This window comes from Chanodichthys erythropterus, chromosome 3 (assembly GCF_024489055.1).
Source record: "Chanodichthys erythropterus isolate Z2021 chromosome 3, ASM2448905v1, whole genome shotgun sequence".
Taxonomy (NCBI): Eukaryota; Metazoa; Chordata; class Actinopteri; order Cypriniformes; family Xenocyprididae; genus Chanodichthys; species Chanodichthys erythropterus.
In genome coordinates, this window is record NC_090223.1 from 42,655,597 (window position 1) to 42,678,124 (window position 22,528).

Below are 22,528 nucleotides of genomic sequence, written 5' to 3' on the forward strand. Positions count from 1 at the left end.
ATGTCTGAAAGCAGGGCTTAATGGTTTCATCAGATAAGAAAGACCTAGTAGCATGAGATCACCATCCAATTCAATTGGACAAAGGGAAATGGCTTTGAGTATGGCCCTCTCCTGTTACATAGGGAGTACCTTCCTCTAATTAAAAGAATTACACTGAAGAGCCCTCAAAGGTGTCACACTAGCAGCCGTGAGTAGTAGTCTAACTGCCTTAGCACATTTCAACATGGCAATGGGGCTGTGAACATTGATGAGCACTGGCTCTAACCTAGACTGAGACAAAGGCTGGGCTGAAACAAGATGCTGTGTAAAGGATCATATGAAAGTTTTGAAATCAGGAACTGATGTGGATCTGATGTGAGGAAAGATGCTGAAACAGAACACGGACATGTTGATGGTCTCCACCAGAGGAAGGTTGAGGAATCATCTCTTGATACCTCAGATGGAAAATATGTGGAATGGAAACAATTGGGAGTTCATAAGGAAACCCTGGATGCTTCCTTTTTTTTCTAGAAACTGTGCTGGACAAGGAATGTTGGAACTTAAAACACTTTACCTTCACTTTGCCTTTGTTGGTGTGGAAATATGGATCATTTCAGATATATTTCAGGTTTGAATAGGAACTCTATTCTGAATAAGTGCTCTATATGGTTTGATTTACACATTTGAGAGATTTTACTATTGGGCTAACCATTGAATTGATTTCATAAATAAATTAGACTGGAATAGAAGCCACACTCTAAAAAATGCTGGGTTAAAAAAACCCAAGCTGGGTTAAATATGGACAAACCCAGCAGGTTGGGTTAAAGGGCACCTATTATGCCCTCTTTCACATGATGTAATATAAGTCTCTGGTCTGGTCAAGTTTCAGCTTAAAATACCCCACAAATTTGCCCCTATTAGGGGGTGAGCAAAAACATGTCTTTTACTATATTAATATATTGCTGGCTAAAAAAATAAATCCAAAATTGGTTGGAAAAAATGGCTGGGTGAAAACAACCCAATCCCTGGTTTTGTCCATATTTAACCCAGCAGTTTTTAATCTGTCATAACATGCTCTGTTTGATTGAGGATTTTAGTTTATAGAGAGCAACAGTCAGCTTCTGGAAAGAAAAATTAAAAAATCCCATGCATTTTCTCCATATGGGAAAACATTTGTCATTTTAATTTAGTTTTGTACTAAACTTGATGTACTTAAATTACGAAAAACTAAAACTGAAATAAAAATGAAATAAAAAAACAACAACTTAAAAACTAAAAAAAAAATGGCAAAACACAATTACTAAACCTTTAACTAAGATTAAAATAAAAATGAAAACTAATAAACCTCTAAAGACAGATCTACCGTGAGCTATTGAGTTGTTAGATGATATATGCTTTTGTTGAAGCCATCAGCCCACACTGTCAACTTATTTTTTCCTGAATAATCCTGTTCAACATTCATGGCGAAAAACTACATCACCCATGATTCTTCAGAGAAATCTCCACCAATGAGAGAATCAAACACTCCCAAGAAACATTATAAATTATGTAAATGAGTCAATCTCCCTATGCTCTCAAACTACTTAAATATACTCTTTATATGCATATTTAGTAATAAACTTAAAATAGATTTTTTTTCCCTTATATATAATAAACATCTTTAAATCGATAGTTTTATAAACTGGGCTGGCACTGTTGCACTCTATAGTGAAATTTTGTTTCACAGTTCACACCGTAGAACTGTCTTTTAGGTTTTGTAAGTACTACACAAGCAAGTTTACAGTGTTTGTGGTGAACTGGTTAAGCAGGGTTAATACTGCGACAGACCTCTTGGTGGCACCCCTGCAGAGGGTTGAGTGGTATCTGCTACACTCTTAGGACTGTAACACAGTCTATGATGGGAGCCTGATATGGCCACTTTCTGCCCAGGGTTTTCCCTGACTGGGTTACACTGGTTACCATAGTATTATGGCCTGTTGTCCTGCCATAATCAGCTTGTCATGTTATACTCTATGAGGGATTTGGGGTTTATACGACACCATTTGCGGCTTTCTTTTGGTGCCATGTGCTTGCTGTCAAATTGAACAGTGTTGGCATTTGGATCGTGTTTCCAAAGGACTTAAAAGAAACTGATGTAATGATAAGTCCTTCACTAACAGCGTGCTGACACTTGGCATGGGGCCTTGATGTGAGTTCTGCCAGGAGGTCATGTAAGGTCTAGAGGTGAGTTGTGGACTCTTCCTGTTGATATCCTTAATTCCAGGTTGTCTCAAACAGTGAAATACACAATAAACTAAATATTGTCACACTTAAAAATATAAGAATGTCATTACATTATATAACAATATGACATCTAGTGTAAAGAAAGACAGTGTGCCTTTCAAGCCTATATTATCTTGTTTATATTTTATAAACTACATCTGTGTGCACTTTGGGGGAACTGACTTCCTACATGATAGAAATCACCTAAACACCAGTTGGTTAAAGTCGTTGCAGAAATGGCTCAGAAAAGCGAAGTTAGTAATAGTTTTGCATTGGTTTGCTCTTTTATTATCTAATTCAACATGATAATATATACAGTCAAACCAAAATTTATTCAGACACCTTGAATCACTATAGTTAAAAAAAGATGGTAATAAAATATGACAAGATCTCAAAGTTAAGCTGCGTCAGAAAAAAAAAAATCTTAATTATGTCAGAAACACTTAAGCAAAACATGGTCAGGTCAAAGTGTCTGAATAATTTTTGGTCCCAAATTTTTATCTGTTTTACTGGTAGTCCACTGTATGAAGAATTTTTGGGTATAATGTGTCACAGTTTATTTTATTTTGCTATCCTCACTTACATAAATGAACTATAGTGTACTGCACCCAGTAGTAAAAAAATAAAAAAATATATCTAGTGTCTAAATAATATTTGGTTTGACTGTATATATATATATGCAATAAAACATTTTAAATGTGGCTTAAGTGTCCAAATGTTTTGGGTCTAGTTTATATAATAATCCACCCTACAGTTTTATATTGGCACTGTAATACAAGTACTTCTATAGAAGTTAGATAAGAGGAAGACAAACTAGAGGGATAGTGTTTTAATTTTCAGTGCTGAGTGATGAAATTAAATTTAAAGAGTCTTAATAAATTATTGCCAAGATTTGACATTGGCAAATGTAAAGGCCAATTCACACTGCACCGATAGACGTTGACCAACGTGGACAATCACCAGACTGAAGTATGTCAATTCTTAGACATCCTACAGCTCGACAAATGACAACTGAACAAGTTCAATCAGTGAAAACAAACACATGGATAACACACTGATCCGACAAAACCCAACAATCGTGTCTGGTGCTGATGGTCAGACTCAGTATCTGTCGGCGCAGTGGGAATTGGTCTTAAATGTGGGTAATTTGTGTACAGTTCTGCATGGATAGCAAGCAGAAAATACAATTAAGAATAGGCTATAACATATCCAAAACCTACATTATCTTTTGTCATGTATTGAAGACATAATCAGGCATGTTTTCTTACCGTGACTTTGAAAGTAATGGACTTCTGTAGGCCCTCTGGGGAAATCTGTAGAAGTTCAGCCACCACTCGGATCTCCTGAGCACTCACAACTGATGCCACTTCCTGAGATTCAGTCTGCCAAGATAAGGAGAGAAAAACAATCAAACCTATTGCATGGCACCACTGAAATAGAGCATTATAGTGCAGCATCATGAGGGGAAGGCAAGGATACATCCATTTGATTGAGTTTCATTGTACCTCATATCTCTCGAAGAAGACATTTCCTAAGTGGAGGATGGAAGACAGGATTCTGAAGATACCGTTCTGGTCTTCGGCACTGAAGTGAAGTATTTCCATGGCGCTGAGGAGCCTGCGGAAATCCTCCCCATCACTCTTGCCAACAATCTCACAGTCTCCACCCTTGCAACCAAATAGAGCATCCATGAAAGAGAACAGCCGTCTAGCTTTTGAGGCATTTTATGCTATTATAATCTAGCTGATTAAACCATGGCCTCACCTGATTGAGATAATAATACGTCTCGGCGTCTTGAAGGTAGAAAGACTGCTTCTGCTGTGAAGGAAGGCCTGCAAGCATCTCATAAAAAATGTGATAGTTTCTTTCATCTTTGGCCTGAGAGAGAAAAAATAAGGAAATGGAGAAAAATGTATATTGTACTTACACTACCGTTCACCAAGATTGCATTTATTTAATTAAAAATACAGTAAAAACAGTAATATTGTGAAATATTATTACAATTTAAAATAACTGTTTTCTATTGGAATATAATATAAAATGTAATTTATTTCTGTGTTGGAAAAGCTGAATTCTCAGCATCATTTCTCCAGTCTTCATTGTCACATGATCCTTCAGAAATCATTCTAATATGATGATTTGATGCTCAAGAAAAATTTATATTATTATCAATGTTGAAAACAGTTGTGTACTTTTTTTTTCAGGATTCCTTGATGAATAGAAAGTTCAAAAGAACAGCATTTATCTGAAATACAAAGCTTTTGTAACATTTTACACTACCGTTCAAAAGTTTGGGGTCAATAAGAATTTTTATTTTAATTTTTTTTAGAAGAATTTAAAGAAATTTTTTTTTTTTTCAACAAGGATGCATTAAATCGATCAAAGGTGACAGTAAAGATATTTAAAATGTAACAAAAGATTATATTTCAAATAAATGCTGTTCTTTTGAACTTTCTATTCATCAAATAATCCTGAAAAAAAAATATTGTACACAAATATTTTGTACATCTGTACACAATAAATGTTTCTTGAGCAGCAGATCAGCATATTAGAATGATTTCTGAAGGATCATGTGACACTGAAGACTGTAATGATGCAGAAAATTCCGCTTTGCCAACACAAGAATAAGTTACATTTTCAAATATTTTCAAATAGAAAACAGTTATTTTAAATTGTAATACTATTTCACAATATTACTGATTTCCCTGTATTTTTAATTAGATAAATTCAATCTTGGTGAGCAGACGAAACTTCTTTTAAAGACATTAAAAATCTTACCGATCCCAAACTTTTGAACGGTAGTGTATCTATAAAGAATTTGTTTCATAAATGATTATTTTAAATGTCTGTATGTGCATTATGAACAGTACCTGAAACACAATCCTGGATTTTTCAAGTAGATACTGTGAGGTTATGGCACCGCTGATTATCCCTCTGTTTGAAGCAGGAAAAACAGACAAGCATTAATATGTAATTTGCAACTTAACCTATGTACTCCAACATACAGTCATTTTAACCAGCATCATGGTAATCTTGACACTGTTATCCTCTTTCAGTTGTAAAGGTACTCCAAATAAGTGTTTCCTCTTGCTAGGTGTATCAATAACATAGTAAAGGGGAATTTGGTATCGAGAAACTTACTCTTCCATAAATATTTCCATATATTTCCCAAATCGACTGGAGTTATCATTTCGTACGGTTTTGGCATTTCCAAAAGACTCTAAAAGAGGAGTAGCTTCGAGAATCTGTAGATTAAGACATAAATTAATATGTGTGGATGTATCAATAAAAAAATAAAAAAATATTATTAATATTTTTGTCCTGTCTAAAGTATCTAAAGTAGTTATCTAAGTAGTACTATCTAAAGTAGTTACAGAGACTGTGTGTGTTCATAGAGTGTATCTTGAACGTATTTTGTCTTACTGCACTGGCAGATTTTTTCACTTGTTTCTGAAATGAAAGCTCTAGCGTAAGTTCTGCCAGGAAGACTCAATGTTATGTCACCAATTAGTTTAGAGCTAACCAATCATTATCTTGCACTTGGAGTATATAAGATTGCTGACACATGTTTGAGTCCGTAGATGCTGACGCAAACCTTTACCTTCATCCTCCCCACCACCACCAGGATAGTCCCTGTCCATACCTCCCAGCGGGGTCGGCTATGCCCCTGCCTACATCTTCAGGCAGGAAATGCAGAGTTCACAACCCTTAAGAATCTGAGCTACGGACGGGGCCTACGCCAAAGAACTTTCTTACAACATTTTGCTTCCTGATTGTTAATAAATATGGTTGTCACGTTATCTTACCTCCCCGAGTCTTTCTGGTAGAACCTGTTTATAACTTCAAAATAATCTGCCAGTGCAATAAGACAAAATGCAATTTTTTAAAGATACAATCTATGACAGCAAGTCTTAATATTTACTGTCTTCCATATAGCATTTAAAAATATAGCAATTCCAAATATGAACAACACATTTTTTTGCTTTATTGTTTCTAGAAAGCATGTCCTTTTAGTTGGAGATACTTTCTATAGATTATTATTATTAACACTTCTGATAAATACCTTTATAGGTAATTAAAAAATGTTTGCACACTTGCGTATTACAAAGTGCAACAAGCCATGCAACATATAAAGGTTGCAAACAACAGAAGGCAACACAAAAGTACAATACCTCAATCTGTATCATGGCATATAAATGTAAAATAAAAGAAAAAGATAAGTTATAAAATGTGCATGAACTGAGTTTAACAGTTTTCAAAGATCCCATCAGCTTAACTCATACCTGCTGCGTGATGTTCTGTTTGTGATGTATTGCGGCTAAGTACCGGAGAACTAGCTTCGTGGTCTCTGTTTTACCAGAGCCACTCTCCCCACTGAAAGACATTAAGCACATTTAGTCCACATGTTGACTGTAACTCCCTAAAGTCCCAGTTTAACTACTTAATTGGCATGGAATGCGGCTTGGCAAGCGAGGAACCGATTTTCTTGTCTTTTGCCATGCACTTAAGTAATGAGCGAGGTGTCTGATCATCAGACACAAGTGAAATCGAATGCTTGAGTGTGACTGTTGTTCCAGATACTTTGAACAGCCATGGGTGCATTTCACAGAGACATGATCTGCTGGTGCAATCATGGCCTAGACATCAGTAGTCTTTCCTTACAGGTATCTCCATCAGAGCTAGGTTTAAAATGTTCCAGGCGATCAGCTGTGTCAAGTAGAACTGACACTGATGGCTCCATCAGTGTAAAAGACTACTTAAGGTGACAGGACATAGATTGAATTCTGTCTTTTCTATTAATTGATCTTTGCAAAACACATTATGAGTTAGGTTAGTTGAACAGTATTCAAAATAAATTAATAATAAAAAAAATTAATCTTACCTGATAATAATGCACTGGTTTTCTTTGGCATCCATCATTTTTGTGTATGAGGCGTTTGCAATAGCAAATAGATGTCTGCAGACACAATGGATAAGTTAAATACAAGGAATTAGCCTAGCATTGATAAAAAGGTCACCTTGTAAAAGTATTGGTTAAATGCTACTTAAGTTTAAAGTAAAGGGTTCAAAGTATTAAGAATTAATAATTAAATATTATTAATTAACTTACGGAGGATTCTCTCCAAGTGCATGCCCTTTGTGTTGCAGAACCATGTCTGTTCCGTAGATGTTGAACATCTTGTAGGGATTAACAGACACCAGAATACTTCCGATGTAAGTCTTGGGGAAAAAAACATTATTTTTTTTTTATAATCTGTTTTTGATAACAGATCATTGATTATTTTCTTTTTTTAAATTCACACAAAACTAAAATATTTACAGAATAGTAGTGTTTTAAATTTTAATTTTATTAGTGGTTTATGGATATGTAGAACATGGATAATACATTCATGTGTTTCTTTATGAATAAAAGCTTCAATATGCAATGGACTTTGCAATTGACTTACATATATCAAATTGCGTTCAAACCTTTTCTTCAAATTCAGCAAAACAGCACCTTCATGCAGGTCCCTGGAAAAAGTTTTATTCTTTATAAAAGCACTTAAAAGTGAACACAAAATTTAACTATATATAGCATTCATCTCGTTCAATAATTTCATACTCAAGCTGTGTCATGTCCTCAAACCCATCCTCTTCTGCACGTTCACGATACACCATTGTGGGCAGACTTCGAATTGAGTACATCTAAAAAGTATTTTAGTAAATGAAAAATATTGTGTAAAACAATGTGTACACCAAACATGATATAAAGCCAGTACTTCACACTATAATTATAGACCTTAGTCAGGATAGACGCTATATTTAATTTTACATGGATGAAAATGAGGCTGTGAGGGACAGACTTGATAATCTTATTGTCTTTGCAATGGCATGCACTATTTCATTGAGTCTACTGAAAGATTTTTGGAAAGATGTTTAATCAACAACTGGCATGTTGTGAAACAATAGTACAATCCATTGAACACACTGTACTTCTATCCCTCACAGCATTGTTTTCATTCCTTTCCAAAATTAAATATGCTGCTACAGCGAAGGTCTATTGAAATGATACCTGTATGCTGTTGTGATAAAGCTGGCATGGCCGGGTGTATTTTGGTGCATAGTATTTTTTAAGTATACACAAATTTAAATACAGTACCAAATCATACATCCATTCTCCCCTAGTCTTTATTGTCTAATATCCAGTCAATACCAAAGTCATAATATTCTCCTTTGATATTTCACATTACCCAACATTATTTTTGACCCATAGTTTTAAATCTAAATTTCAGTCTTTCTAATCTAATTTTTTAACTTGAAGCTTCAGTCATACCATAGCATTATTTTAGTGTTACAGATATTGTACTATTAGTTCTGTTTTGGTTCTACTGTAGAATAATTCCATAGGAAACATCTGAATAGCACTAAAAAGATGGGCAACATTTTCTTATAAAGAGTAACTATATGCCAGTTATGTTACCTTGTCATACCAGTTCCCTTGAGGTTCACCTTCTCTATCTGGTAGCCATGCAGGTTCTGTGCTATCTGTCTCTTGGCCAGGAAACACAGGGATGACAAAATTCTCCAGTTCTTCATCCCTATACATGGACCATTTTGTGAGGTTCTGAACAGTATGATGAGGGAGGACTCTTTCTGAAGACCATACATCATCTGGCTCATGAAGATCTATTATTTGATTTTGAGCCCAGTGTTCACCAGACTGACCCTGAATCTGAGGGGTCACTACTGCATACCTTGGGTCCTCTGGAGAACGTCCCAGTGTTGACGGCAACTTGTAGGAGGCTTTGCGCAAGTTAACATTCGTCAAGGCATTTCCCAGAAAGGGTGATTTGGGTGATTCACTTTGAGCTGGTTTACCTCTTGTTACGATTGATCCATCAGGCAGTCTGTAAGATGCTTTACGAAGGTTTTGGTTTAGAAGAGCACTAGACAGCATTGAAGGAGGAGCTTGCTCTTGTTTAGGATTTCTAAACAGGCCGGAGGTATTAGGTAAGCGATAGTTGGCCTTACCAACATTTTGCAATGCGCTTGACAAATGAGATGAAATTGATTGCTCTGGTTCCTGTTCAGAGCTCTTAGTCAAAAGTGTTCCATCAGGAAGTCTATAGGAGGCCTTACGAAGGTTTGAGTTCAGAAGAGCACTTGAGAGAAGTGGAGAGGGTGACTGCTCTACTGGTTGGTTTCGGGAAAAAAGAGCACCATCAGGTAGTTTATAGGCAGATTTACGTAGGTTAATATTCTGTAGAGCACTTCCCAAGTATGGTGAGGATTTTGTTGTGTCCACCGTTTGATCAGTGGTATTGGATACAAGTGTTCCATCGGGAAGCCTGTAACTTGCTTTTCGAATGTTAGGATTCTGAAGAGCATTGGATAGCAGTGAAGAAGACTGAGCTGGTTGTTCTGGCTCATTTCTGATTAGCGTACCATCAGGAAGCCTATAAGTTGCTTTCCGGAGATTGGGATTTTGCAAAGCATTTGACAGAACAGATGTAGTAGCCTGCTCTTTTTGGCCTCCAAAATTCCTAGATATTATTGATCCATCAGGTAGCCGAAAGGAAGCACCTTGAAGGTTTCTATTCTTTAATGCATTTGACAAAGGTGAAGAATAATCCTGTGCTTGTGCTTGCATGAAAGGAGTAGGACTCCTCTGTAAAGGAGAGGTATAGGATGCATTTCTTAAGTTAGGATTCTTAAGTGCATTTGATAATACTGATGTTTGCTGTTCAGGTTGAGACATCACTGGAGCATATAAAGATGTATTTCGCTGAAGAGGTGAGATATATGAGGCACTGCGTAATTGAGGATTTTGTAGTGCATTAGTTAGTACTGAAGAAGATTGCAAAATGTTCTGTGGTGCCTGCTGAGCAGGCGTGGGAGAATATGGAGATGTGCTTCTTTGCAGTGGGGAAGTGAGGGAGGCATTACGTAGGTAAGGGTTTTGCAATGCATTAGAGAGCATTGAAGAAGAACTCTGATTGTTTACCTGAACCTCTTGAGGTGCCACCATTGAATGAGGAGATGCAGACCTTTGCAAAGGTGAGCGGTAAGTGGCATTACGGAGAAGTGGATTTTGTAATGCATTTGATAAGGCTGGAGAAGAGCTCTGAGATAAACTTTGGTTGATCTGTGACATTGGGGATTTAAACCTTGGAAGTGGTGAACTGAATGAAGCACCAGCAAGATTTGGGTTCTGTAAAGCATTTGTTAGTAGAGGAGATGGCCCTTGTTCAACTCTCTGGGCAAATTCAGTTATTATCTGAGGCTGAGGAGTGCTACTCAATTGAAATTGTGATCTGAGTGAAGCGCGATTGATTAATTCATTATGCATAGCATTTCTCTGTGAGAGGATTGGCGATGGAGAGCGTACAGACATTGGTGAACCAGCTCTCACTGAAAGCTGAGGTGATGGACATGGTGTTGGAACATGTCTTACAGAGAGCTGTGGTGAAGGTACTCCTGGTCGTTTTATTGGAACATGTTGGGGAAAAGGTGGTTGAGCATTCATTACAAGAGGATGGTTCTGGCTTCTTATTGATTGTCTGAGAGGAACAGGACTTATTGGTACTCGCACAACAGGACGCCCTCTCCCAACAGGTCTGTGAAAACCTCTCTGCGGATTTGGTGTTCCAGGTGGAAAGAATCTCTTTGAGTCTTGAAAACCTGCCGGTCTGGATCCTTGTCTTGCAAACATGATGGGTGAGGATCTAGCACTCTGATTCAAAGCTCCTGAACTCATGGGTACATTATGGACTGGAGATCTGAACGGAGGAACATTTTGCATTTGAGGAGCGCCATGATGACTTTTTCTTTGCAAAATTGGATTAACAGGAGATGGCTTAACTGTTCCCATTGGCACTTTGTTGCCACCAAATCCTCTGAATCTACGTGTGGAGGAACGAGTTGGTAGATGTTGTGGGTCATGTTGAATTCTGCCAGAAAAAGCTGATGGTGATGGGGAAAGAGGTCTCTGAGATCTAGAGGCAAAGGGGGATATTGGTCTTGGAGACACAGGTCTTTGGGTGGGAGATGTGGCTCTGCGGGGTGGGTATGGAGAGCTCTCTTCTAGTGACTGTTGGCCTATTGTTGGAGACCGTGGAGGGCTCCTCCTCCGTAAAGATGGTTGTGGTGAAAAAGAACTTTTCCTGACAGATCTTGATGACATGAAAGACTCCTTGCTTCTACCAATTGGCCTGAAACGCGATTTTATTGGAGGGGCAGGACTAGCTTGGGAACTTTGCCTCAGTGGTGGTCTAGGTGAAGAAGGAGGACTTCTCCTTCTCATTGATCCCCGTGGAGACATTGGAGGACTCTCTCTTCCATTAACAAGAGGGGATGGTGCTCCAGAACCAAATGGCTTTCTCTGGGGTGTTGGAGATTTCCCTCTTAAGGATGCTAAAGGTGATGCTGCTCGTCTGGACGGTTGTGGAGAAGAAGGGGGGCTAAATTTTCTCCTTTGAATGGGAGAGAACTGCCTTTGTGCATTATTATTGTATGATGTTGGGCTACTAAACATTCTAGACTGCCTTGGTGAGAATCTTGGATACGTTTCCTCATATATATCAGATCTTTGGCGAGGTATAGGGCTGCTTCGACCTGGTGAAAAATTGCTTTGTCTTATAGAGAGCTGTGGTGAGGGAAGTTGGTTAAATTGTCTCAGTGTTGTTGGTTGGACATTTTCATGTCTCTGAAACATAGGATCTGGATAGACTAAATGGGGAGATACTTGTTCAACCATAGTGGGATCAAATCTCCTTACAGACAAAACTGGAGATGATGGTGTTGAGAGTGGTCCAAAATAATGTCTACTTGGGGCAGGTGACACTGGCATTGGAGACGAAAAGTGTCTTGCCTGAAGAACAGGCGAGTATGGTATTTGGGGTGTTCGGGTTAAAATGGGACTACCAGGTGGTATAAAAGATGCTGGTGCTTGCTGAATCAATACAGGCGTGGGAGAAAATGACCTTTGTACAGCTTCTGATTGCTGTGGAGAATACAAAGGAAAGTTTGTAGGTGAAGCAAATTGCTGATTTTCATATTGATCTGGAATCATCTCAAAATCATTCCTGGGGACTTGCATTGGATTTGCAATTTCAAGTTTTTCTTTTCCAAACAATTTTACTTGTGGTCTTGGGAATCTGAATGAATCCTCAGTCAGTATTCCTTCTGTTGGTATTTGTACATATTCATTAGCATACATTCCTGAGGGTTCTGTTGGTTCCATGACATCTTCCACTGTGTACATAAATGGCTGGTTAGCAACCATCTGAGGGTCAAGGTAAACTGCAGTGGTTTCTCCGTTGTAGATGTACTGATTTGGATAGTAAACATATGGATAACCTTGATACATCATGTTGGCATCTGTAACACCATCATATTGACTGTAATAATTTTGCTGATCACCATAATAGTCAAACTGTTCTGGATAGTATCCATAGTCATAGTATTCCACATCATTACCAGGGAAGCCAAATTCATCTTCCACAGCATAACCCATTTCATCATAGTATTCCATACCATCAACAGGGTATCCAAATTCATCAGTTCTCTGGTGCCTGTAATCATAGTCGATTCTATCGTCATAATAACCATATGGTTGTCTTCCATCATACTGATACTGGTCGTAATAGTCTTCATCAAAATAGCCATACTCATCCTCATACATAGGATCATAGTAATCATTCTCCTCATCATAGTAGCCATACTCATCTTCAGGATAATCATAATACTCCTGATCATCTTCAAAGTAATCATACTGATGTGGTCCTCTGAAGCGCCCCTCACCATAGGTGTCATGATTCCTGCTCCTATAACGTCCCCGGGGGTTGTTTCTGCTGTAACTACTTTGAACATAGTCATCTTCCTCATAGCTGAACTCACCCTCATCATATTCATATCCTCCATTCTGATAGCCATGATATCCCCCCACACTTGACCTGTCATAACGAACAGAGCGACCCAGTCTTCCAGATGTTTTGGATGAGATGAATTTGTTAGTTAGCCAGTTTGCTGCTCCTGATATCTTCCCCAGAGCCCATCCTTTACTTTTGAATTGTGCAGCTCCAGTTTTCTTTTTACCAAAGAAGCCTTTGAATTTGCCTCCTAGTCCAGAGGTTGCTGCTGCATTTTTATTTGCTTTTCCACCAATATTGAGTAACAAGAGTGTTCTTCCACCCTCCTCTTTTTTATTTTTGTCTTCTTCTGTAGCTTTTGACTTTCCAAAGCCTGAAAACAACTTTGATGTACTTTGTAATGACTTTGGGGTCATGCCTTTTTTCTTCTTGCTGCCAGATAGTCCCATGAAAAGCCTAGATGTGCTTTTTAGCTTTTTTGATTGTTTTGGGGCTGGCTTTGAGAATAATGGGGACTTTCCTGCAATGCCTATCATAGCTGAAGATGCCCCTTTCAGGTTTATGTCCTTCATTTTGCCTAGCTGAATTTGTGGCTTCTTCTCTTCAGCGTGGAATCCTGCCACAACTTTAGATGCAGCCTTAATATTGGCACGCTTACCAGTTTTTGGATCAACACCTTCCTCCGCTGCTTGGCCACGCTTTGGCTTAGCTACAGCTTTCACTGCCATAGCTTTGGATGCTCCCTTCAGTGCAGCTTTCCCTTTCCCTTTTTTAGCACCATCATCCTCACTTTGCAAATCCTCTTCATCTGCTGCCTCACTGTCCTCAACCTCACTCCTTTCCACGTCGGAGGCTTCCTCAGATTCACTAGGAGCTTGTTTCCCTTTTCCTTTCCCTTTCCCTTTAGGAGGCTCTTTGCCTCCCTTCCCCCCTTTCTTGTCATCTTTTGCTGCCTTTGTATCTTCTTTGGCTTCCCCCTTTCCCTTGTCACCTTTCTTAGGTGCAGCTTTGTCTGCTTTTTTTGGTGGCATTTTATCCTTTTCCAAAAGTCATGCTAATATACGTCACTCTATCAAAAATGGGTGGTCAGTGACACAAAACTCAAACAGTAATACAAATGTCCCATGTGGAATACAGGTTCAACGTAGCATAAATGAGCATAAAGTGCAAGCAGATCTCTTTCATCACAAAAATAGTTATGAATTATGTCTAATAATTCTCTTGAGTGTAAGCCTAAGTCAAAATAATTTCCACTTAACACAAAAGCCAAAATGCTGATAGCTCCTTTTGTTCAGGACTCTACCTTACAGGTGTATTCCTCACATTTCAGAAATGTCCGACAGAGTCTTGTCCTTGGCTGTTGTGCTAATTTTGGCAAGAGATTTCCCACTGACAAAAGGCTCTTTATCTCAGGCATCCATGAATGTCAGCATCCCTTTTGTCATGTGCTACAAGCTTTTTCATGCCTTGGGAAAGTACTCCAGTTACACTTTTTGTCCTCTTGAGTTTTGCAGGTAGTGTCCTTCAAAAGCTCTAGATGCATGTGTCTGAAAGTTTGCGAGGGCTCCCCGTAATAGCTGCGAAGGGCACCTTAAATGTATCAACTACACTGACTTAGGGTAACATTATCTGTTTGGCTCATTCCTGTATAAATAATGCACGTTGGCTGAGCTGTTACTAAACTGTGTCTGAGGACATTTCCAAAAAGAACCAAAGTATGGTAATGATACTGATCGAAGAGGATTGTCTCCTCCATCACAGCTGAGGTGGGTTAAATGTTTGATATTATTAGAGTACCAAACAAATAAAATTATTGTAATTTGATACTGTCATTTTTTTATTTTCTGATTTTAACTGAGCCATGACTTTCAGCAGTGGCATTTTGATTCAAAGCAATGTTAATATTAACCAACCAAAATATAACTATTGGAGATGGAAATAATTTCATTGAATTTATATAACTACATTTTTTTTTTATTTGTTGAGTTTGCATTGTTCAGTCCAATAAAATTTAAAATGTGTATTATTTGTACAAAGAATAAATATATAGCTTGTAAATGTCCAGACTGACATGAAATATATATCTGCTTTATTGGCAGGATGACTTCAGAGAGTAATGAAAACAGTTAATTAGCACTTCTTTATTGTTTGACTATATTTTTATGAGCAGCAAAAAAATCAAACAGGTATCAACATTCATTATTATGATGCTATCAACTCTCTGATACCTATGTATTTGTCAGCTCTGAAAAAATTCAGTGGTTATCACAGGCAGGAATCACAAATGTACATATTAAGCTGCGTGATTATGTCTCTGTTGACCACTTAATATTCCAGGAGTTCATGACACTGGTAGGGATTAATTCTTAATGGCTGGTCTGTATTCAGTTCACTAAGAAATAATTAAATATTAATCTGAAAAGTTCTAAATATAGAGTGACCCCATTCATTGTTAACTTCAGATATTCGCCATCACATGCATATATTGCATATTTATGTGATAATGCATTTAGGTGATATTTAAACTGAGCATTTTATTTTATGATTTAAATTTTTTTGTAATTTTCTTTGCTTGATGAGTTGGTTATCAATTATATATTAATTTTGCCTCTGAGGTGCATCAGCTATTCAGCTGTTATGTTTTGGAACAAGTCCAAGAAGAGGATCTGGGCTGCTTTCTGTCAAGGATGTCCAATCCATTTCCAATACACAACACATTTGACTTCAACTGACAGCTGTCAATTTAATTAATAAAATGCAAAAATAAAGAACTAATATAACAAGTTGGTTTGTTCTTTATCTTCATTTTAATATTAAATGACACTCTTAAAGTTAGTTTAGATTTTTTTTTTTCAGCAGGATAAATACAGCACTTCATTCATTAGGAATTAAATACATATTATAGTATATATGGATAAGTAAAGAGAAGACTTTAACTTATGTTTAGCTTTGTCTCCCTGGCGAGACGTAATGTATACCCCAAACCCTAAATGAACCTGTTTAAATCCAAGCCTAGCTATTCACCTAGGCCAAGTGCTGGCTAAGGTTACAATCAAGAGGCTTGGGAGAGGACTAGATTAAATTTCAGTTGTGTTAGAAATGGTTAGAAGTTAGTTATGAATCTAAACATTGTCTCACACCTGAACATATAAATGTCAAACATCATCTTTGCCGCAATGAAATGTCAATTACAGAATAAAGAAATTCATACAGATTTGAGGGTCAGTAAATGAAAACAATTTTCAATTTTGGATGAACTATCCCTTAAAATTGCCACTTTTCATATTAATGTTCAATTTATTGTTGTCTGTCTTGGGGTAAGAACTCCAAAGTCACTGAGGAAACTACATTTTTTTCTAACTCTGTAGCTGTAAAAGCAATGACAAACCATGAACTGACTTAAACTGGTTAAACTGTGTCTAATTTACTGTGCATGCAATTAGGCTACACCACACAAGTGCAATTTTGTCACACACAAGCAAACAAAGTGTTTGATTAGTGTAATGAACCTCCTTATGCTTGGTGATGCTAACCATTAATTAATAAATGATGAAGGGAAATCCTTAACAAGGCACCTGGGGTCTATAGAATGCTCATCAAATTTCCAAGATATACAATCACCAGATATTAAAAGAAATAATGAAAGGAATATATAATTATATACATAAATAAAAATATAAACAGTTTTATTATTTTTTAAAAACCAGCATAAGTCAAGAACCATACGTTAAAATAAAAGCATAAAAAAATCCATTTTGATATCGTCACGATTGCGCCAGTAGTTGTAACTTACCTTGAAAATTGTTTTTAAAAAATCATTACATCCAATCCCTTTTCCAAAAGAGGGGCTCAATGGCTATATGCTGTTCATATAAGATCCATTCTCAGTACAGTTAGAGTGCTGCAGTGAACTATGCTGGACTAACACATTATGTATATAAGGGCTGATCTATTATGTGCTTACATCTCTTTCAGATGTAAAAGCTGCACGCACACAAACAGTCCTTTTTACAAACTGCAGAGATGGAACAAAAGCCATGGTAATGTGACTTGTTTGATACCTGACTTGGGCGATATGCATTTTAGCATACAAAGCATGATCATATACCTCTGAGAAGCTAGCAGGTAAACAATTTCTATTGTTATAGAAACCACAGGCCTGTCTCTGTATGCAAACAATCCACCTCACTCCTATTACAAGCTAATTTTAACAGGCATGTTTTAAAGATCTGCTCTTGCCTATCAGTTTTAGAGGTGAGAGTGCATCATCATAGGCCATTTACAAATACTTTTTCATTAAAGGTCTTTCTTATTGTGGTTAAAACAACACTTATTGACTTATTTGAAAGTCTCTGTAACATATGGAACACCAATAAGTGTAGACAGTCAGCTGCCCTCAGGAAAACAAAAACTGCAACTTCACCTGTACAACATGTTTTAACATCAGTCAGAAATGTATTTGTACCTTGTCTCCCCCTAAAGGATACAACTTCAAGTCAAGCATGAAATCAAAATCGACAATTCTTGTTTTTATGGAATAATGCAGTGTTTATTATAAATGATTTGTACGTGCATATCATTATTTTAATTCATGTGCCCTTGTAATCTTTAATCAAAATAACTTCCCCTCCCTCTTGCAGTGACATCTCTTCTCTGATAAGGTGTTTACTGGCGTGAGGGCGGGACAACCTGTCACTCACATGACATCACAGCAATAGCAAACCACAACCATCCAATCAATTCCTGATGGACAAAAGTCCCGCCCTACCAAAAAAAAGGGATTTAAAGAGATAGTTCACCCCAAAAATTTAAATTTCATCATCATTTACTCCCCCTCAAGTTGCCAAAACCTGTATGAATGTCTGTGTTCTGCTGTACACAAAGGAAGATATTTGGAAGAACGTTTGTAAGCAAGCAGATCTCGCCCCTGCACTAAAAGTACACAAGGTGTATCTTTAACCCTATAGACCCTATATTTTTGCACATTTTCTACTGGTAATTCACCAGAGGGCAGCAAAAGCTCTTTAAAGAAGAGAGTTGAGATGAACGTCAGATGTGAATTCACACTGCTGTTTGTAAGACAACACAGGAACCTCATTGAATGATACTATCTCAGTTATCCCCTACGTATTACATATGCCATCATCAGTGCTGTTCATTTTAACTTCCCTCCTCATACTGTGTCCTAACAATACATTTTATTGTTTGTCGAAAGCACTTATACTTTGCTCATTCTAATCATTTGTTATGGGTCATCTCAACATTTTCCATGATTTAAAAACTGTTGTCACATGACCTATTTAAGACCTCTTAAAGGTGCAGTATGTTATGTCCGCTAGAGGCCTATTCAAAACAAAGGCGTAGCTTGATGACGCCAAGTTTGAGCACAGAATCTTGGGACATGTGGTCTTCACCTCACAGCCGGTGCAAAAGAATAGGGATTGGACTCGGGAAGAACTCATGTTCATGGATGTGATTATTAACATTACTGTAGTATGAAGCAGAGCAGGAGCGAGTGTTGTGGAGCTGAACGAGGCCGCTGGAGCGATTGAGCAACACACGCCTCACGAGCAGTGGGACTTTTATTATGACACAGTCGCTGGCGCTGCTTCCGCTTTTCTGGTCATGAGTATGAGGTAACGCAGCTCTGTTTATCATATTAGATACATTTGAGAGTGTTGAAAACACTATATATTGTTGAATGAGTGTTTAATACACTATACTATTTATAACGTTACTCTGTGCGTTCGCTCGACGGCTGCTGTGAGACACTGTTACAAACTGCAGTAAGAAAGATCAATTTAATAAATGCTGGATGGTTTGTATTGATAAATGGCATGTAATTAATTTTAAAATGTATTGTATGATGGAGAAAATGCTGTTTTACTGTTACTAAAAATAAAGCTGCATCTGATTATGCTAAGTTAGCTATGACAAAATAGTGTTTTTTTCTGAGGCATGGTAAAACATGGTACTCGTAAATCAGATTTAAACAATAAGACTAAACGTGTTGAGCTATATAACAACAGTTCGTTTTCTGTCTATAAATATATCAAAACAGTTGTTCCCTTGTCTATTAAAACTTTGGTTTCCATGGTTGCTACAAAATAAATCCGGAAACCGAGGGTAACGTGGGTATGACAGGCGACTCCTCACACGTCCCGGAGCCTTGGTTAAAATTGCAATTTTCTCACGATTTACAAATAGTTGCAAACATTTGAGATATTGTAAGCAAGTACTCAAGTGAACAAAATATATAACACTGGCCTAGTGGTTTTTGGATATTTTACTGCAAAAATATTACATATTGCACCTTTAAAGATAATGTCAATGCTCTATTAAAATATGAAAGTAAAACCATCATCTTTCTATTGAGTCGTATTGACCAACTGAACAATTATTAACAAGCAGGTTCCCACCAGTTTCAACTGCGATCAAGAATAAAGCAAATACTTTCACTAACTTTCTAAAAACTTAAAGAAAGGTCATGCAGTTTATTTCTCTGGGCCATCTGATGAGTGAAATACATTTGCTCAGTTGGAGAAAAAAAAATGAAATAGTCTGAAGGAGCTTCCTTCAGTAAGTTACAAAAAACTAAATAAAAGTTTAGCTATATTTCACCATGTCAGACTGCAGTATTCAAAATATTACATTATGTTCAAAACCTCACAATCAGCCGTAAATGATGCAGAATATCAGAATGAAGTAAAAGCTGAAGTACACTGTTCCTTAGAGCACACCCACACACACACACACACATACACACACCACCATATGGCCCCAGCATCAAGTGTCATGTTTACAAGCGTAGCTCATTGGCACTGCACTCGTCCTTCTTACCATTATCTTTCCATCCAAACTCCTTCAAAGTAAGTCCAGCGTAGGAAAATTAATCCTCAAGTTATTCCAAAACAGTTTCTTGCCATCCTGCTCATCATTTTAGCGCTTTGAAATGTGGACTAGTTACACAAAGCCCCATCAAGCCTGAAGTGGAACAGCCTTCCAATGGCTTGATAATTCCCCACTCCACACTTGTCCGTTGTGCTGTACAGCCCGAGTGCCTCAGCATGCATATTTAATGTTGTCTATTATGCTAGTTTTCTGTAATGAATAGAGTAGGCAGCTCTAGGTTTTCAGATAAATACAGAAAGCTAATGGTGTACATCTTGTAGCCTAATATAAAGACTTCTTCTGAGTCGCCACCCATGTTTAAGTTGTGAGTTAAACTTACTAGTGTGCTGTAATCATATGACGTCTCTACCATATTATGTTGGATACGCTACATTTTAAACTCTCTCAGCAAGTTCAAAAAGAGATTTCATGTGTTCATGTCTTTGTATGATTGTATGTGTAAATGGACCTTGGATATGGGCAGTAAAACATCACAATCTTGACACCTGGGCCATTACAGATGCAATTGTGCTGTTCTCAATTTCATTTTCGCAATTTAGCGATTTTTTTATTTTAAGCTCGCTGCATAGCTTTGTCGGCCTACACATAGTGAGGACAGTAAAGCAATGGACCCTTAAGAATTATTTAAATGATTAACTAAGAACACCATAAAAGAAGAAAAATAACCAACACACCTGATGAGAATTGTAGTGTCAAAGTTCAACAATCTGCTGCTCCTTAGAACATGATGTTACTTCTCTGGCTATCTTCAACTGGTATGGATCAACTGGACAAGTGTTCTTGCCTAAGTGCTTCAAGAAAGAATGAACTTTGATCTTTTTAGACTATGTCGTGTTGGTTTTAGGGGTTTGTAAAATACAGCTAGACCAGGATTGGTCGAATTCATCTGCAAACGCACAATTTTGATCTTTATGATTGCCTTGTGTTGAAACGCTTTTCTTTGTCAATCTACCCTGGAATTCTTATATACAGTGGTGTGAATAAGTGTTTGCCCCCTTCCTAATTTTTTTATTTTTTTGCATGTTTGTCACACTTTAATGTTTTAGATCATCAAACAAATTTAAATATTAATCAAAGATAACACAAGTAAACACAACATGCAGTTTTTAAATGAAGGTTTTTATTATGAAGGGAAAACAAAATCCAAACCCACATGGCCCTGTATGTAAAAGTGCTTGCCCCCTAAACCTCATAACTGGTTGGGCCACCCTTAGCAGCAACAACTGCAATCAAGTGTTTGCGATACTTGCAATGAGTCTGTTACAGCGCCGTGGAGGAATTTTGGCCCACTCATCTTTGCAGAATCGTTGTAATTCAGCCACATTGGAGGGTTTTCGAGCATGAACCGCCTTTTTAAGGTCATGCCACAGCATCTCAATAGGATTGAGGTCAGGACTTTGACTAGGCCACTCCAAAGTCTTCATTTTGTTTTTCTTCAGCCATTCAGAGGTGGACTTGCTGGTGTTTTGGATCATTGTCCTGCTGCAGAACCCAAGTTCACTTCAGCTTGAGGTCACGAACAGATGGCTGGACATTGTCCTTCAGGATTTTTTGGTAGACAGCAGAATTCAAGGTTCCATTTATCACAGCAAGTCTTCCATGTCCTGAAGCAGCAAAACAGCCTCAGACCAACACACTACCACCACCATATTTTACTGTTGGTATGATGTTCTTTTTCTGAAATACTGTGTTAATTTTACACCAGACGTAATGGGACACACACCTTCCAAAAAGTTCAACTTTTGTCTCGTCAGTCCACAGAGTATTTTCCCAAAAGTCTTGGGGATCATCAAGATGTTTGCTGGCAAAACTGAGATGAGCCTTTATGTTCTCTTTGCTCAGCAGCGGTTTTCGTCTTGGAACTCTGCCATGCAGGCCATTTTTGCCCAGTCTCTTTCTTATGGTGGAGTCATGAACATTAATGAACCTTAAATGAGGCAAGTGATGCCTGCAGTTCTTTGGATGTTGTTGTGGGGTCTTTTGTGACCTCTTGGATGAGTCGTCGCTGCGCTCTTGGGGTAATTTTGGTCGGCTGACCACTCCTGGGAAGGTTCACCACTGTTCCATTTTTTTGCCATTTGTGGATAATGGCTCTCACTGTGGTTTGCTGGAGTCCCAAAGCTTTAGAAATGGCTTTATAACCTTTTCTAGACTGATAGATCTCATTTACTTTCTTTCTCATTTGTTCATGATGTGTAGGCTAGAGAAACTGAACTCAGGTGTGATAAACCACAGTTAATTTTTTTTTTACAGGGGAGGCAAGCACTTTTTCACACTGGGCCATGTGAGTTTGAGTTTTGTTTTCCCTTCATAATATAAACCTTCATTTAAAAACTGCATGTTGTGTTTACTTGTGTTATCTTTGATTAATATTTAAATTTGTTTGATAATCTGAAACATTAAAGTGTAACAAACATGCAAAAAAAAATTTAAAATCAGGAAGGGGGCAAGCACTTATTCACACCACTGAAGATATATAAAAGGAGGAGTTCACATGATTAATATCATATATCAATATCAAATTT

At 37.5% G+C, this 22,528-nt stretch overlaps 1 protein-coding gene across 4 annotated transcripts in view; it reads right to left on the minus strand.

The window, feature by feature from the left end:
- myo15aa (myosin XVAa) overlaps positions 1-20,902 on the minus strand; it is a 50,347-nt gene extending 29,445 nt beyond the window's left edge. Inside the window, exons 1-11 of one of the 4 annotated variants that reach the window (XM_067382379.1) lie at positions 20,678-20,902; positions 7,844-7,926; positions 7,689-7,752; positions 7,352-7,461; positions 7,124-7,198; positions 6,525-6,615; positions 5,383-5,486; positions 5,112-5,175; positions 4,006-4,119; positions 3,747-3,908; positions 3,510-3,623 (exon numbers count right to left, since the gene is read on the minus strand). In XM_067382379.1, the coding sequence (XP_067238480.1) occupies positions 3,510-3,623; positions 3,747-3,908; positions 4,006-4,119; positions 5,112-5,175; positions 5,383-5,486; positions 6,525-6,615; positions 7,124-7,198; positions 7,352-7,461; positions 7,689-7,752; positions 7,844-7,926 (981 nt within the window). In that variant the 5' untranslated portion in view covers positions 20,678-20,902. Of the gene's footprint in view, positions 1-3,509; positions 3,624-3,746; positions 3,909-4,005; positions 4,120-5,111; positions 5,176-5,382; positions 5,487-6,524; positions 6,616-7,123; positions 7,199-7,351; positions 7,462-7,688; positions 7,753-7,843; positions 7,927-8,701; positions 9,058-19,931; positions 20,384-20,677 lie in introns of those variants that run through there. The other 3 variants (XM_067382378.1, XM_067382380.1, XM_067382377.1) reach the window with 3 other exon arrangements.
- Positions 20,903-22,528: the final 1,626 nt, after the last annotated feature.